Genomic DNA, 13,984 nt, shown 5'->3' on the forward strand with positions numbered 1-13,984 from the left:
ATCACTTCATACCTTAGACTTGTTTTTGTTTATACTTCTCTGTTACTGTGACATTTTCTGATATCCTGTAAATGTTAAAATTTTTATGCCTATGTACTTTTATCTTACTGTAAACATTTTTAACGAAATTCACTTAAATGTTAACAGTTCCTTTGTTAATAGTTGTTTATATAAACTATAGGTAAACACTATATATAGATAAATACTACAGACATACACACGTTGTTTACAATTAGTAGTATTATAGTAACTGCATTACAGGTGTGTTTAAACACCAAGATCCATGATCTTATGCACTCTTTTAAATGATCAAACCTTTAAAATGTAAAGGAATAAACTTCTTATAAAAAGTAGCTGAACTGTCTTTATTCCAAAATTATTTCGAAATGAATTAAGATTTTTATAGATTTATCACCACACAAACACACACTCATGGTTTACGGTATAAGTGCTTTCACTGTATAATTAAGCAGTGTCTACATCATGGCTCATTCTAATTTAAACGAGGTGTGAAAATGAGTTGAAATTATAAAACACATTGATGACTAATATCACTGAGACAACAAACTGATCCAATCAATAAAAGTCACTTTTGGACGTTGACGGACTAGTTACACAATATGGGATCAACAAGAAAAGATTTTTAGAATATCAACAAATTAAATCCATAGTAAAAAAGAAATTTAAACCGGGTCAAGTTGAACTACAAACACCACCAAGTGTGGTTCAATTTCTTACTCTTAAACCCCCCAAATTACTATCCAAAATATACAGAATGCTTTCTAAAACAGATGAATCAATATCACTTCCTATTGCAAAATGGGAAGCGGATTTATCAGTTAACTTAGACCTAAACTTCTGGTCTCAGATTTGCTTAAAAACCTTTCATCTAATTAGAAATCCCAGTCTTCAATTAATTCAATACAAAATATTACATAGAGTGCACTATACAGGTCATCGGATGTTCAAGATGGGCTTTACGTCTACCAACAACTGCTCACACTGCCAAACCAATTCACCGGACAATTATATCCACGCTCTTTGGTTCTGTCCACCAGTTCAGAAGTTTTGGCGCGAGATATGTGAAGACTTATCGAAGTGTCTGAAATGTAACATTCCAACTTCCCCCTTAGTGTGTTTGTTGGGCAGCTTAGATAATGTCACTTCAGAAAAGAATATCGCCCATATGGTTTTCACTGCCCTATGCATAGCCAAGAAAACAGTCCTCATGAACTGGAAAAATAAAAATAATCTTAATTCTAACCAATATAGAAATTATCTATTAGATTACATTAGTCTTGATACAGCCTCTGCCACCACATCAGATCAATTGCTCTGGGCTCCTTTGATCAGCTCCATCACCTAGTGGGGGTGGGGGGTCATAGTTTGGTCCCGCCTTCACTGTTGTGATTGGTGTGGGGGTAGGGACAGGCTTAGGGCGTCGGGGGGTTCCCCGGAGGCATCTTCCTTGGGGGGCTCAACCCGGGGTAGCGGTCATGTCCGGTTAGGGGCTCTGTTGGCTCTCAGGTGACTGTTTCCTCGCGGCTGCGTGCAGCGGGGCTAGGGGAGGGTCTGTGCTGACGGATGTGGGTTACTGACCTGGTAGCCTGGCTGCCCCTGGGTGGGTCCGGGATGGGCGTGAGGTTCTGGGGGCGCTCCGTCTCTGGGCTGGGACCCGGACCGGGCCTCGGGGGCTTGGGTCCTGGTTGGTGTGTTGCCGGGGTTGTGGGCGGGTGGGTGCATGGGGGCCCAGCCCTGGAGCAGGGTGCCGCCGGTGCGTCGAGCCACCTGGGGGGCTCTTCAACTGGTGGGGGAGATTGTCACATCTTGCAGGAGCTTTCCTCTCCTCAGGAGCTCCCTCTGCAGGAGGGGGAGATACAGGAGAGGTGGAGGAAGATCTCAGCCTGGGTGTTTATTGTCTTATGTAGTCTGGAAGATGAGTGGATGGTGGGGTGGGTGCAGTTTTCTCTGTGGTGGGGTTGGGTGGACTGTCCCGGGCTCTGTGGGGCCGGGCGGCGCTGCTGCACTGGGCCCGGTCTGGATGGGCCTGGGCCCCCTTTCCCTAGCGGGTCGCGGAGTATGGGGGTGCCTACTGGGGTCAGCGGGGGAGCTGGCCCCCTCCCTTCCTTCCCTCCCCATCTCCAGCTGCCTCCCTCTTCCCGCTCCACCACAACCACCCACACATGCAGGGCCTTGGAGTAGGGGTATGTCACCAGGGTGCAGAGGAGGCTACCCCCCCCTCTGTCCCCTTCTGGCTGCCTCTGCCTCAATTTTATCCCACAACTTAGACATTCACATTACTCACACTCTCATTACACATACATATAGGATCTTGGGGGTGGGCACGATACACGGAGTCCAAAGTACCATCAGGGTGTACACCCCACCCCTGGCATCGTTGCCCACCTCTCAATTTTAAATACACGTAGACATTGAGGGCTAGCAGGAGGGACCATGCGCTTACCTGCTGCTCTCTGGCAGGTAGCTCCAAGCCCTCCTGGGTTTTAAATGCACCTTAGAACACACATGCATCAACATTACAATGAGCGGGTGGAGGTAGGTTTGGAGTCTTCTCTCACCCCCATTCTCTGCGACCTGCTGGAGCAGGGGGGCTAGGACTAGGAGGAGGAGTTGGCCGTCCGACTGCGGTCTGGAGTGTGGAGCCTTCCTGCTGCTGCGGAGTCGGGGCGGTCTGCCTCCCCCCACCGCAGGGAAAAGGGAAACACCACCTGGGTCTGGGTGCAGTTCCCCCCTCCAGGGGCGGGGGCACCTAGACCCGGTTTGTAGAGTACGCTTGGGGAGTGTGATCGTGTGTACAACGTCTCTTTATGTCTGTCTCCACGTTGGTTGAGTGTGGAGTAAGTGCATATGAGAGCATGAGGGTGGGAATGGATGTTTGTATCTGTGTGTGCCTGTATGTCTGTGTCTATATGTCAGGTTGGGTGTCAGGCGCCACCTCTCTGGGGACATCTCAGGCCCTCCAAGGTTTGGAGGCCTATCTCCCCCTACCACCACTTCCCCTGCCAGTGGCGGACCCCCTCAGACATCGGTGCGTTGGTGGTTCTTTGTGTCCGGGGATGGGCGTCCAGGTACACACCGGCTCACTCCTTGGCGGCCGCTTATCGGGGCCTGGAGCCTGGGGCTCGCTCGGGCCACTTCGGAGGTGGGTTGCCCCCGGCCTCTCGGCCTGGGGCTCGGTCACTCAGGCGCAGCTGGCTGCCGGCGGAGCTCACGGGCGCGTCACTGCAACTCCCCCTGGCTTCTGCTCCGCGGCTGCTGAGTGAGCCCTCATCTGGGACTCTCCTCAGCTCTTTCCGGGACAGTGGCGCAGCTGCCCCTCTGTTGGTCTTCCTTGGTCTCTTGTGTTCTGGGGGCCTCTGGATGTCTGGAGTTTTGATCTCCTCCACACCTGCTTCACGCCCTGGAGGACGGGGCTGTGGCCCCCCCACACCCTCTAGCAGATTATTACATGAAGGAACCTTTTAAAAAACAAAAAACAAGCGCGTCCATGCTCACAGGTGTACACACGGGTGATCACACCCACAAACTACACCCTTTTTGGCTCCTACCTCAAAGCACACTGTGTTCTGTTGATCTTATGTGCTGCACAATAATGTTTAACATTTAGTATTTACTGTCATATTCCCATATATCATTGTGATGTTGTTTATTCTATTACTCTTGTTCTCTTCTGCTTGCTTTCTTTTTTCTTTCTCAGCAGGTGATCCAGGTGATTGATATATGCATTTTTTTTTCTCTGCCCGTTCTGTTGGTTTTTGTCTTTTGCCCTTCTCCCCCGTCCCTCTTCTCAGCTGTTTCTCTTTGCTTCTTTCTTTCTCCCCTTCTTTCCCCCAGTCAAGTCTGTCCCGTATTCAGTAAGTGAAAATAAAATAAACAATAAAAGGTGAATCAAATGGACCATTACGGCAAGGCTGGGATGGTCAGTTTGGTAAAGTAAATCCGTTGGGCATCTTTCTTTGCCTTTAGACAACAATTCTGATGGCAAAAGAGCCAAACGGGACAGGCCAAAAAAAAAAAAAAAAAAAAGTCACTTTTGGATCACTGGAGAGTTGGGTACAGATTATTGGTAATAGAACAGTACTGCCCTCTGCTGGTGTGCAGAAGTATGGCAATATTTCTTCTGCATGTTCATGCACCAAGTTTGGGTTTGATTGATTCCTTGTTTTGCAGTTTTTTAGAAAACTTGACAAATGAAGGCTAAAAAAAAGAAAACAAAAGACCAGAAAATCCATTATATTTTTATGACTCTTGGTCTGAAGAACAGAAAAACCTTTTCATCAACTAATGCATAAAATTCAGAGATTAAATGGTGTCAACTTGACTTAATTTTTTAAACAGAGCAGTACCTTATCTTTAAAAATGCCTCAAAAGTATGTATCACACACTTCTAGGGGCTCCAATGACTGAAGAACATGAAGAACACAGCTTATTGTCTAACTTGTGCATATTTGGAGATGTTTTGAACCCAGACTGCTCGTTAGCTTTCATATAATGGAACATAAAAGTTGCAGTGTAAAACATAACACATTAACATGGAGCTGATGAAGTTTAACAGCTTTAAAGTCAAACAACTTAGCAGCATGTTTATAAATAAATACTTTTACATAAATACATTAAATAATCTGGAGTCCTAATAAATAATTGGTAATAATTAAAACTCAAGGTGCACATGCATGAAAGCCTCTTGTTAACATGTGAGTCCAAAGACCAAACAGCAGGTGAGGCAGGAAGCTGAAACTTGTGAGTGAGGGTGCTGATCACAGGCGCTGCTGCAGCAGGGCAGACATGTGCTGCTTCACCTCTCCTGGATCTGCCAGCGAGCAGTCCAGGACCATGCCCCTGATTCCACTCTTCATCTTAGGAGAAGGAATGATCTACAGCACATGAGATTTTTTTCAACACTTTGTTTTTACAGCTAATAGCTTTTGCAGCTTGGTATCAAAAGCTAAGGTACCTTCACATATATTTTGCATCTCTCCAAAAGAAATTTCCACTTCATTGCAGTCCTCTCACCATCAGTCAAACTGATGAACTCCTCTGTCTGAATCAGATCAAACAGAAAAGGTGATGTGGCAAAGCTATCAACCACCGCCATTCATTTACTGGATTGTGGAGGTTCATCTGAGCAATAGCTACAAAATAAAGAATATTTACAGAATTTTGTAACTGACATCTGAGCCATACAGCACAGGTGTAGGAGCACAAGGTTTAGAACTGAGACTGGAGAATCGTCTTTCTATGAACTGATACTTACTGTGCATCCCAGAGCCTTTTCTGCCACTGGGCTCCTGAGGCTGCAGGCGTGCAGAGTGCCGGTGTGGTCTGTGAAGTCCACCAGGAGATCAAAGCCTGTAGTGGCTGAAACAATCTGACCCTTTCCTGGACATAACTGGTTGGTGCAGCTGTTCAAGTCCTCAGTCACCAGGAATTTGCATTTCGAGCTGAAGCAAAGACAAAGCAATAAGCTGCTCTTTGTTCTTGTTCAAGGAAGTGGCTGTCATGGTTATAGTTAGTAAACAATGTGTGAATTTACCACCGTGTCTTGATGACTTTTGAAGCAGACGAGTCGAGGTCGAGCTTGGAGATGAAACTATATGTGATGCCAAATAAAGCCTCGGGATTCTCTCGGGCCTTCTGCATCAGCTGGCTCACTGTGTAAACGTCGGTGATGGACTCTACTGCAGACCAAAACAGCAGCATACATGTGTACTTAAAGGGCACTTTCTTAGGTACACCTGCTCAAAAGCTCATTAGCACACATCAGTAAATCACATGGCAGCAGCCAAATGCATTTAAGCATGTAGACATGATCAAGACGAAAGAGTGCCAAAGCACTTTAAGCACAAGATTGTTAGTTAATCATTTACAAATGAATATTGTCTGTATGGACTGCAATTTCCCCCCAAAACAGTGCACATGTAAAACTGTGGTGTTAAGCGATGCGGTTGAAAATTTGAGTGCGCCTAACTTCAGTGCAACCATGGCAAAAAGTTAGTCTAGAGCCCTGCCATGGATGTGATGCCGGAAAATCTGCAGTAACTGTGTGATGTTGTCATTTCGATATGGACCAAAATCTCTGAGCAACGTTTCCAGCAACAATTACGGTGGTTTTGAAGGAAAATGGGGTTCAACCAAATTACTAGCAAGGTATACTTAATAAACTGTCACAGTCTGCAGTCTTTATACAAAGAAAATCCTGATGTGTTTCCACTGCAAAATAAAGGAGGCAGGATACTGATATACTAAATATTAAAAAAAGAAATTCCTCCTCAGCAATTTAATCGGTGGGAAAACATGTTTTTGGACTGGTAAGTCATATTTTCTATGTTGTTTAACACATCTAGATGTGGGGAATTAAAGCTAAAACTTTTGATCTCACACTCGCATGTCTCAGTGAACGGCAAAATCAAAAATGTATTGGCATCATAGTCTAAATACCTCCTCTGGAAACACTCTTAAAGCCTGAAAATCTTTACACCAGAAGGTCTCTATGTGGACTGAGAAAAAAAATAAAATAAATGAACTGTTGGTTTTCATTTTCAAGAAGAAAAACAGCAGCTAGAAAAACAGCAGCTAGTGTAACTGTGTGGCTTGGTAATGTGCTTTTAATGAGGAGCTGAACTGACTGTGCTACCACTGGTCAGTGATGGAGGTCTAAGCCACAAGTTAGCCGTACTCGTCTGTCGGATCCTGTTAGTTTTGCTCTTTTTAGGGGATTTACCAAAAGTGGGGAAAATGACTTTATGATTTGATAATAGCATCTTGCATTCACCTTTTAAACTTTCCTATATGCCCTCTGTAACTGAAAATATAATTATTTTATATAATATAATCTTTTGCTTAAAGATCCAAGACAAAAGCAGGGGAAATAACAGCTTCTGATGCCTCAAATTCAAAGAGTCTTTTACATTTAGATGGGCAGACTGACTTATATGAATATGGGGAAGTCATGGCAGGAACTCATTATAACTTACCAGGGACATCCTCTGGCATGTCATCTTGATCCAGAGCTCCAGACTCTGACACTTCTTTAGCATAACTGAACAGCAGGCTGGCCTCTCGGGTGTCTGAAAACAAATTATGATTGACTCTAGCATGTTTCTCTCCCTGCACAGCAGGAAGGAAAGCTCCATTTCTTTCACTGTCTACCATGACTGATTGGTTGTCCAAAACCAGCATTTCAGTCTTGTTTTAATCAGTTACACCATTTAAATCTCTATCAGAGCCTGTGTTTTTTTAAGTGCCGCTGTGATCTCTTACCAGGATTGACAGTGATAATGCTTTTCGAGTTAACAGTTGCCACCATGCCGCTGCGAAAGCTGTCAAAGCTGATCTTCGCGTCGGCTATGAAGAGCACTTGGAATGAAGAAAAACAGTTGAAACAACAGAAAACCATCTTAAACGCAAACACGCGGTTGGATCTCAGGTAACCACCGCTGTGTTTGTCTTCAGCACAGTATGCTAATGGGACATGACGGGCAGGAATAACAGTTAAATAAAGATTCATTTCTGCGGCGGAGAAAGAGCAGCAGCCCTCAAACCTACCCGTCTCCCTGGGTATCAGAGGTTGCATGAGCTGAATGGCTTCTCTGTCCCAGCTGTGAGTGAGACAGAGGTCAGGGAGTCACACAGGGGAGAGCACAGTCAAAAATCAAACACACATGTAGTTCAGAGGGGCAATCTAAGACGTTGTATCGCTAATGTAAATTTGTGGTCGCTTAAGGAGACACAGCGGTGATACAAAAGGCAGTAAAGATGGAATATGGCACAAAAGCAACAGAAGTAATAAATCTACGTTCATTTTCCAAATTAATAAATGCCTTTGACACACCAGACGAGGGGGAAGGATAAGACGGAGTCATCAAAGAGCCTCACTTCCAGCCTCTGCCCTCTGCGTCCGTCTGAAGTGGTGAACTGCTTTGTGTCTCCGATCTGAAAATGCAAACACGGTCGCTTGAAGTTCCTATCACACTATCTCCCTTTCATGTGACACTGAGATCAGGGCGGGTCTGGCCCGTGTGTGAACTTTGGGGCCATTATGGTGAGCTGGTATGTTCCAAAACCAACAACCATTCACCATGAAACCACACGCACACAAACACAGACACAGTGTAGGCTAATTGACAATTTATAAGATGTAAATGAAAACTCAACTTATTTGATCGCTCACTCATCACACTCATACACATCAGGGTTCCCACCACAGCGTCTCTCTGACAGGTTATGTGGCTTTTCCGTGACTGACTTTAATAATCCAACATCGAGCCACTTTTTAACAACCCTCCCTCTCTTTTCTTGTTAAAGTTGTTTTTCAGCTCAGGAAACTTTTAACAGACTATTTTCCACCATAGTTCAGTTTATGGTAGAGGAAAAAACAAAACCAAACAAACACCATCTAATCAATGTGGGAGCAAAGTTGGAAAATACATATTTTACTAACTGAAAACCGCCTCTTAAAATATGAATACATTTAATATACTCAAGTTTATATGATTGCAATCTGTTACTTGACAAAGAATCTACTAAGCACGTAAACATGCTATAAATGTTTCTACTGAGCGTTTTTTACTTTATTGCATTGTCTTTGGAAATCTAAATTTTTGAGCACACTGGGTCAAACCAGGTCAATAAGAATTTGGTTGATTATCGTTTATTTATTTCTTCTTTAGTGTCAAACTAAGTTTACACAACCTGTGATGCTACAGAACAAATAAACACAGGCTTTCAGTTCAATGTGAAAATCCTAGATGATTTTCAGAGAAGTTAACCATCTGACCTTAATCTGGAGGTTGACGTCACTGAGATTTGAGATCATATGAGATTTTTAGTAGATGCACCTATGGCATGCATTTCAAAATCCTGTGTTACCTGGTTCTCGAGTTATCACATTCACAACTTTGGGTGTCTAACAGGTGGCCTTTTACAGCTGAGGGGCAAAAACTATGTTTAGCAGATGAACAGTATCTGAGAATCTAGGAAACAATCCAGAAAAGACCTGACAGAGTATCTGAGAAACGCTTGATCCATCTACAGTTCACTGAAGCCTCATCAGAAATGGTCTCAGTGCAAGTGTCGCTGTCAAGAAACAATTCTTAAGGAAGGTAAACATGGAGAAAAGGCTGAGGTATGAAAATTACACAAGAACTGGACTAAAAGCCCAACAGGTCTTCTGGAGTGACAAAGACGAATTTGAAATGTCTGGTTCAAATCATCATCAGTAACACTATCAGTCACAGACTGGCCTCTCCAGAGACCCCACCTCAACATTATTAAAGCAGTGTGCGATCATCTTGATGAACAATGGAACAATTGGCAGCCAGTTTTGAAAGTCCTTCCAGAAGCCTGGAGAACTGTTCCTGACTACAGAAAGAAGGAAAGCTGCCTAAGAGAGTTCAGTGTTAAAGACTGACGATGAGCAGTGGCACAAAACTTTTGCACGCTAATATAGAAAGAGAGAACGTTTTCTTTCCCACTTAAAGAGTCTTTAAAATGCCATTATGGAAAACTGGGAATGCTTTTGGAAAGGTCATTGCCTATTTGATTGCTGAGAATTTGAATATAGAATAAAAACTACTGTAATAATTAAACTGTAAATATATAGCTGCCAGGATTTAGCCACAAAACAAAATCCAGAAAAATGAGTTCAATAATCAACATTTTATGCCACATTCTGGCCACATTTTTTTTAAAAATAATCATCTTACAGAGACATTGACAGCAGTTTTTTAATCTTTAAATAGTGCAAGCTAAGCTACTGAGAGTAAATTTTCATTTGACATCAGAGTGAAGTTAATCTTGATACATGTCATTTTTCAAGAACTCAAATATTTATTTCCCTAGTTAGTGTAATGTTCATTGCCTTTACTGCACATTGCAGCAGTGTTCTCAGATTTGTCCATGCAAGTATAGAAAAGCATTCTGGGAAAAACAGGAAAAAACACACTAACCTCAGTAAAAGCAGGTGAGGTGGGGTCATGAAAATTTCAGCACAATAAATATGTAAATAAAAAGTCTTTGTGATTAACAGCTTTCAGCACTCTACACAAAACCTTAAGTGTATAAAAGGGAACTTTTCTCAAACTCCTGTGTAACACTGAGCGACTGAAGCCTTAAAGTGTCCTACCGATTTTACAGCAGCAAGTATATTTATCACCGAACCATCCAGCTTTTGCCCGTTGGCCACTATGTCTCCCAGAGAGTAGAAATCTCTGGAGTCCTTAACAGGCAGGTGAATCAATGGCAGCAGTCTGTCAATGGTGTCCATATCAGCACACAGACACACCTGGGAATGAGCCTCCGTCACCAGCAGCCTGTAGTGGCTGAGACAGCAGATGCTATCATTACACATTACTCCCTGTTACACCGTGCTTTGCACAGTGTTACATTATGTTTGCCTCACTTGCCATCAGCTACCTAAAAGCACAGTAAGGAGAACATGCTTCTTAGATACCATCTGTCTTAAAATGCTAAATTACCTCGGTGTTGCAGGACAAAATCGATCTCCTTTCTCCAGGTCTTTGGTGGCAACTAAAGGGTTTTCAATTGTGACTGGAAAGGAAGAAAAAGAAGCAGTTCTGTTTCCAAGCATCATTATGTAATTTCTATAGGCAAGAAATACATTAAAAATATTTCAGTTTATTAAAAAATTACTTTAATCGGGAAAGAGGACAGTAAAAGAAATCTACACAACTTTGAGAGAGACTTTCTCACCACAGTCCCCAATGTTGAAGCTGCTGGCCAGCCCGTTGACATAGGCATCATTTCCCCAAGTGCTCACGTTGATGAAGAAGTCCGGAGAGTCTTTAACAGTGAAGCCAAAGGTGAATCTGTCCATACCAATATCTGTATTTCAGAAATGGAGGGTTAGTGTAGTGATGCAGTTCAACGGAGAAAAAAAGAAACCTAAAAATCACCACCAGGAGAGGGCGCTGGTGTACAAGACACTGAAGTGCAGAGGAGGAATGTTGAAAATAATGATGCACTGATAGAGATACAGCCAGGATACGAACTTTTTCTGTCAGGGAAGCTTTTGACGTCAGTTTTTCCAATGATGATGCCTGCCACTTTCTGGAAAACATTACAAGGACAACGGGAGTGCATTATACTATTTAATTAAACTCGCTAAAACAAGCCTGAAAATGCACTGGGCTACATTAGGGTATAAGCCCTAGGAGAAAAAAAAAAAGAAAATAAAGGACATGAAGTTAAAAAAAAAATCAGTTGAACTCACTGAATGAGAGATGTTGGGATGCAGCTCAGAGATAGCGATATAGGTGTGAGCAGCCATTTTGTTTATAACCTCTGCACAGTCTATAAATAAAAAAAATAAAAATAAACAGAAGTCAGGAACTGGGCTTCAGCTCAACCTCTGCAAGACGGTTTCTACATCAGCTCTGAATACACTAAAACACAGTGAGTAATGTGTAAGAGCTACATACATACATACATTTACTAGCTAAATTTAACTTAATGCAGTAATTATATAAGTAGCAAGCTAACGCTGGATTATTTTTAGTCATTTTAACGCTAAATTTGATTCAAACAGACTAATATTACAGTTCTACTCTAGCTTTAATACTAATTAATTTAAAGCTCAGCATGTTTTTTGCTGTCTGCGGTTTTTACCTGTCTCCAGCAGTTCTCTTGTCACGTGACATAAGATTTTCGCGGTGAAGCTGTTGCACGCGACGGTATAACGGAGCTTTGATGCTGCCTTCATTGTTGCTGGAAATTTCTGCATTAATACAGCTGCGTCTTCAGGCTACAATACACACACAAACGAAAAAAAAAGACTTAAAAATTACCTTTCATAGTGGCATACATTAGTAAAACGTAGAGAACAACCGTTAGTGTGAAGTAGGAGTTTTCTTTATTATTTCGTAATAAAGGCTTTATGCCGGTTAAAATCACATAAGACTTTACTGTCATTGTACCACTATCACATGGTCACCGCTATTAGGTTGTGCTAAAAAAAACAACCCAATAAATAATCAAATACAAATAATACTACTACTAATAAATATAAAAGTCTTAAATACTGTCATATAAATAATCAAATGCAAACATAAAATATTTATATATAATAATGATATAATAACACACACAAATATATACATGCAATATTATTCAAGTCTTTTAGCAGCTTCACTTCATTGGTCCCCTACGATGTTGGTGGCCCGGTTTGGGCAGTGGGGCTTGAAGATGTCACTATTGGAGTTGCTGGATCCCAATGATTTTCTGGGTCTCCTTGGCAATCCTCTGTAGTGCCTTCTGAGCCGGTTCTGAGGTAACCCAACCTTCCTCAGGTTCCTCATGAGATCTCGGCGTTGCTGAGCCTTGACAGTGACAGCAGAGGCTCAGGATCCTCTGAGAAGGGGACACTGAGGAATTTAAATCCAGAGATACTATCAACAACATGGATGTTGACATTTAGTAACTAACTAACTTCTTTTCAACTAAGCATAGCCCAACAAGCAACAAAATATGTACGTGCTACTGAACTCCTCATTAGTTCAACTTCTTTATTCAGAAAATACAAAATGAATTAAATTTATTTCCCCAATTTAATCATCATTTTTCATGCTGATAAAAAACACTGACTGTTACTATAATTTAAGCAAATCATTACTGTTTCACCTTTCTGCACTTTAAACCTACTCTTTCTCAATTTCACTAACTGATCAGTTGCATTAATCTTGATTTCGTAATAACGAACACAAACCAGGCTCTATTCACCTAATGTTTTGTTAGTCACTGTTTAATGTTGCGCAAGATGAAATCTACAGTTTCAACACGCATTCAGTGTGGTAAACACCGATACAGCTGCGCAAACATGCATTGAAACAGGAGTAACAATGAAATTGCAAAGGCCACAATGACTGAAAGCTGTCAGTTATGCACACTGAAACACGCACACGTTTTATTTGAGTCATCTGTTTGTGTCTTTGTACCTTAGACTTTAATATTAGCTTGATGATCCTACCCAGCTATCATTCACAACATGGGATTTGTGCTCAGACAGCCATGCTGAGATTAATTTGACAGCTTCCTGGTTTGTTTTGATAGCACAAAGCCGTGTTTGACATATGATACTGTCTCATGCACCTAAGCAGGAATCAAAAGGTGTAACAGTAAACCCTCATTCAGCTTCACAGAGCCCTTGCTCATTTCCTGTGTTGACTAATCCTCACAGTCGGATCAGATAACTGATCCCTGTGACTAATGTTGATTTTTCAGACAGTAATGTCTCTGGTGATGTGATTTTATGGCTGCTGCTAAAAAAAAGAAGAAAAAAAAGAGAAGGCGGGGTACAGTAGCAGTTATGTGCGTAATAACAGAGTAAGAAAACAGCTAACACAGGTAGATTATACCTGAGCAGATAGCCTGATGTGTAACTATCAATCAGTGTATTCGTGAGCTTTGTATAATCTTGTGTAATGTTAAACTGAAGTGGTTAAATGCATTGAACTTTTATCTACACAAAAAGGAATCGATTTGCTTTTTGCAGCAGCGGCAGGCTATTCAAATGAAAGAAAAATTTCAAATTCTAATTTCATTAGGGTTTAATGGACTTGGTGAGTCCATTAATCAAAGCACTGTAAAGTGTCATCAGATAAATCAAGTGAAACTTACTGTTGGTTTGATGAATTATTCATAACGAATTCACCTGTCATCAATCACACGCCGATCAAACGTTCAACTGGTTCTTTTGACGTAATTTGAATAAACTATGTAAATGTCTATACCAAAAGCAGTCAGCTAAGGTCTTGCTTGTCACCTTCCAAAAACCTGACTTTATGCAGAGCCGAGCAGGATGTCGCATGCACGCAGTCGCCGCAGGAATGTGCTGTGATCGCGTGGCCTCTCTGCCTCAGGTCGGCTCCCCAGAGGGCCTGCAGCCGTGTGGCCACTAATCAACTATTAATCCATCATCTCATGTGAGCTCCTTTCTGTAGATGCGCCA

At 42.2% G+C, this 13,984-nt stretch overlaps 1 protein-coding gene across 1 annotated transcript; it reads right to left on the reverse strand.

The window, feature by feature from the left end:
- Window positions 1–4,778: 4,778 nt before the first annotated feature.
- meiob (meiosis specific with OB-fold) lies at window positions 4,779–11,740 on the reverse strand. The gene is made up of 14 exons (XM_085360494.1): window positions 11,647–11,740; window positions 11,252–11,331; window positions 11,031–11,088; window positions 10,732–10,863; window positions 10,497–10,569; window positions 10,145–10,340; window positions 7,853–7,953; window positions 7,567–7,619; window positions 7,282–7,377; window positions 6,996–7,088; window positions 5,555–5,699; window positions 5,276–5,462; window positions 4,976–5,062; window positions 4,779–4,895 (listed from the first exon to the last, which is right to left on the reverse strand). The coding sequence occupies exons 1-14, from the start codon at window positions 11,738–11,740 to the stop codon at window positions 4,779–4,781; spliced, it is 1,512 nt and encodes a 503-aa protein (XP_085216620.1).
- Between the last annotated feature and the right edge of the window lie 2,244 nt (window positions 11,741–13,984).

This window comes from Diplotaxodon limnothrissa, linkage group LG8, assembly GCF_057381915.1.
Source record: "Diplotaxodon limnothrissa isolate DT_005_m linkage group LG8, D_limnothrissa_male_GT1.1, whole genome shotgun sequence".
NCBI classification, from domain to species: Eukaryota; Metazoa; Chordata; class Actinopteri; order Cichliformes; family Cichlidae; genus Diplotaxodon; species Diplotaxodon limnothrissa.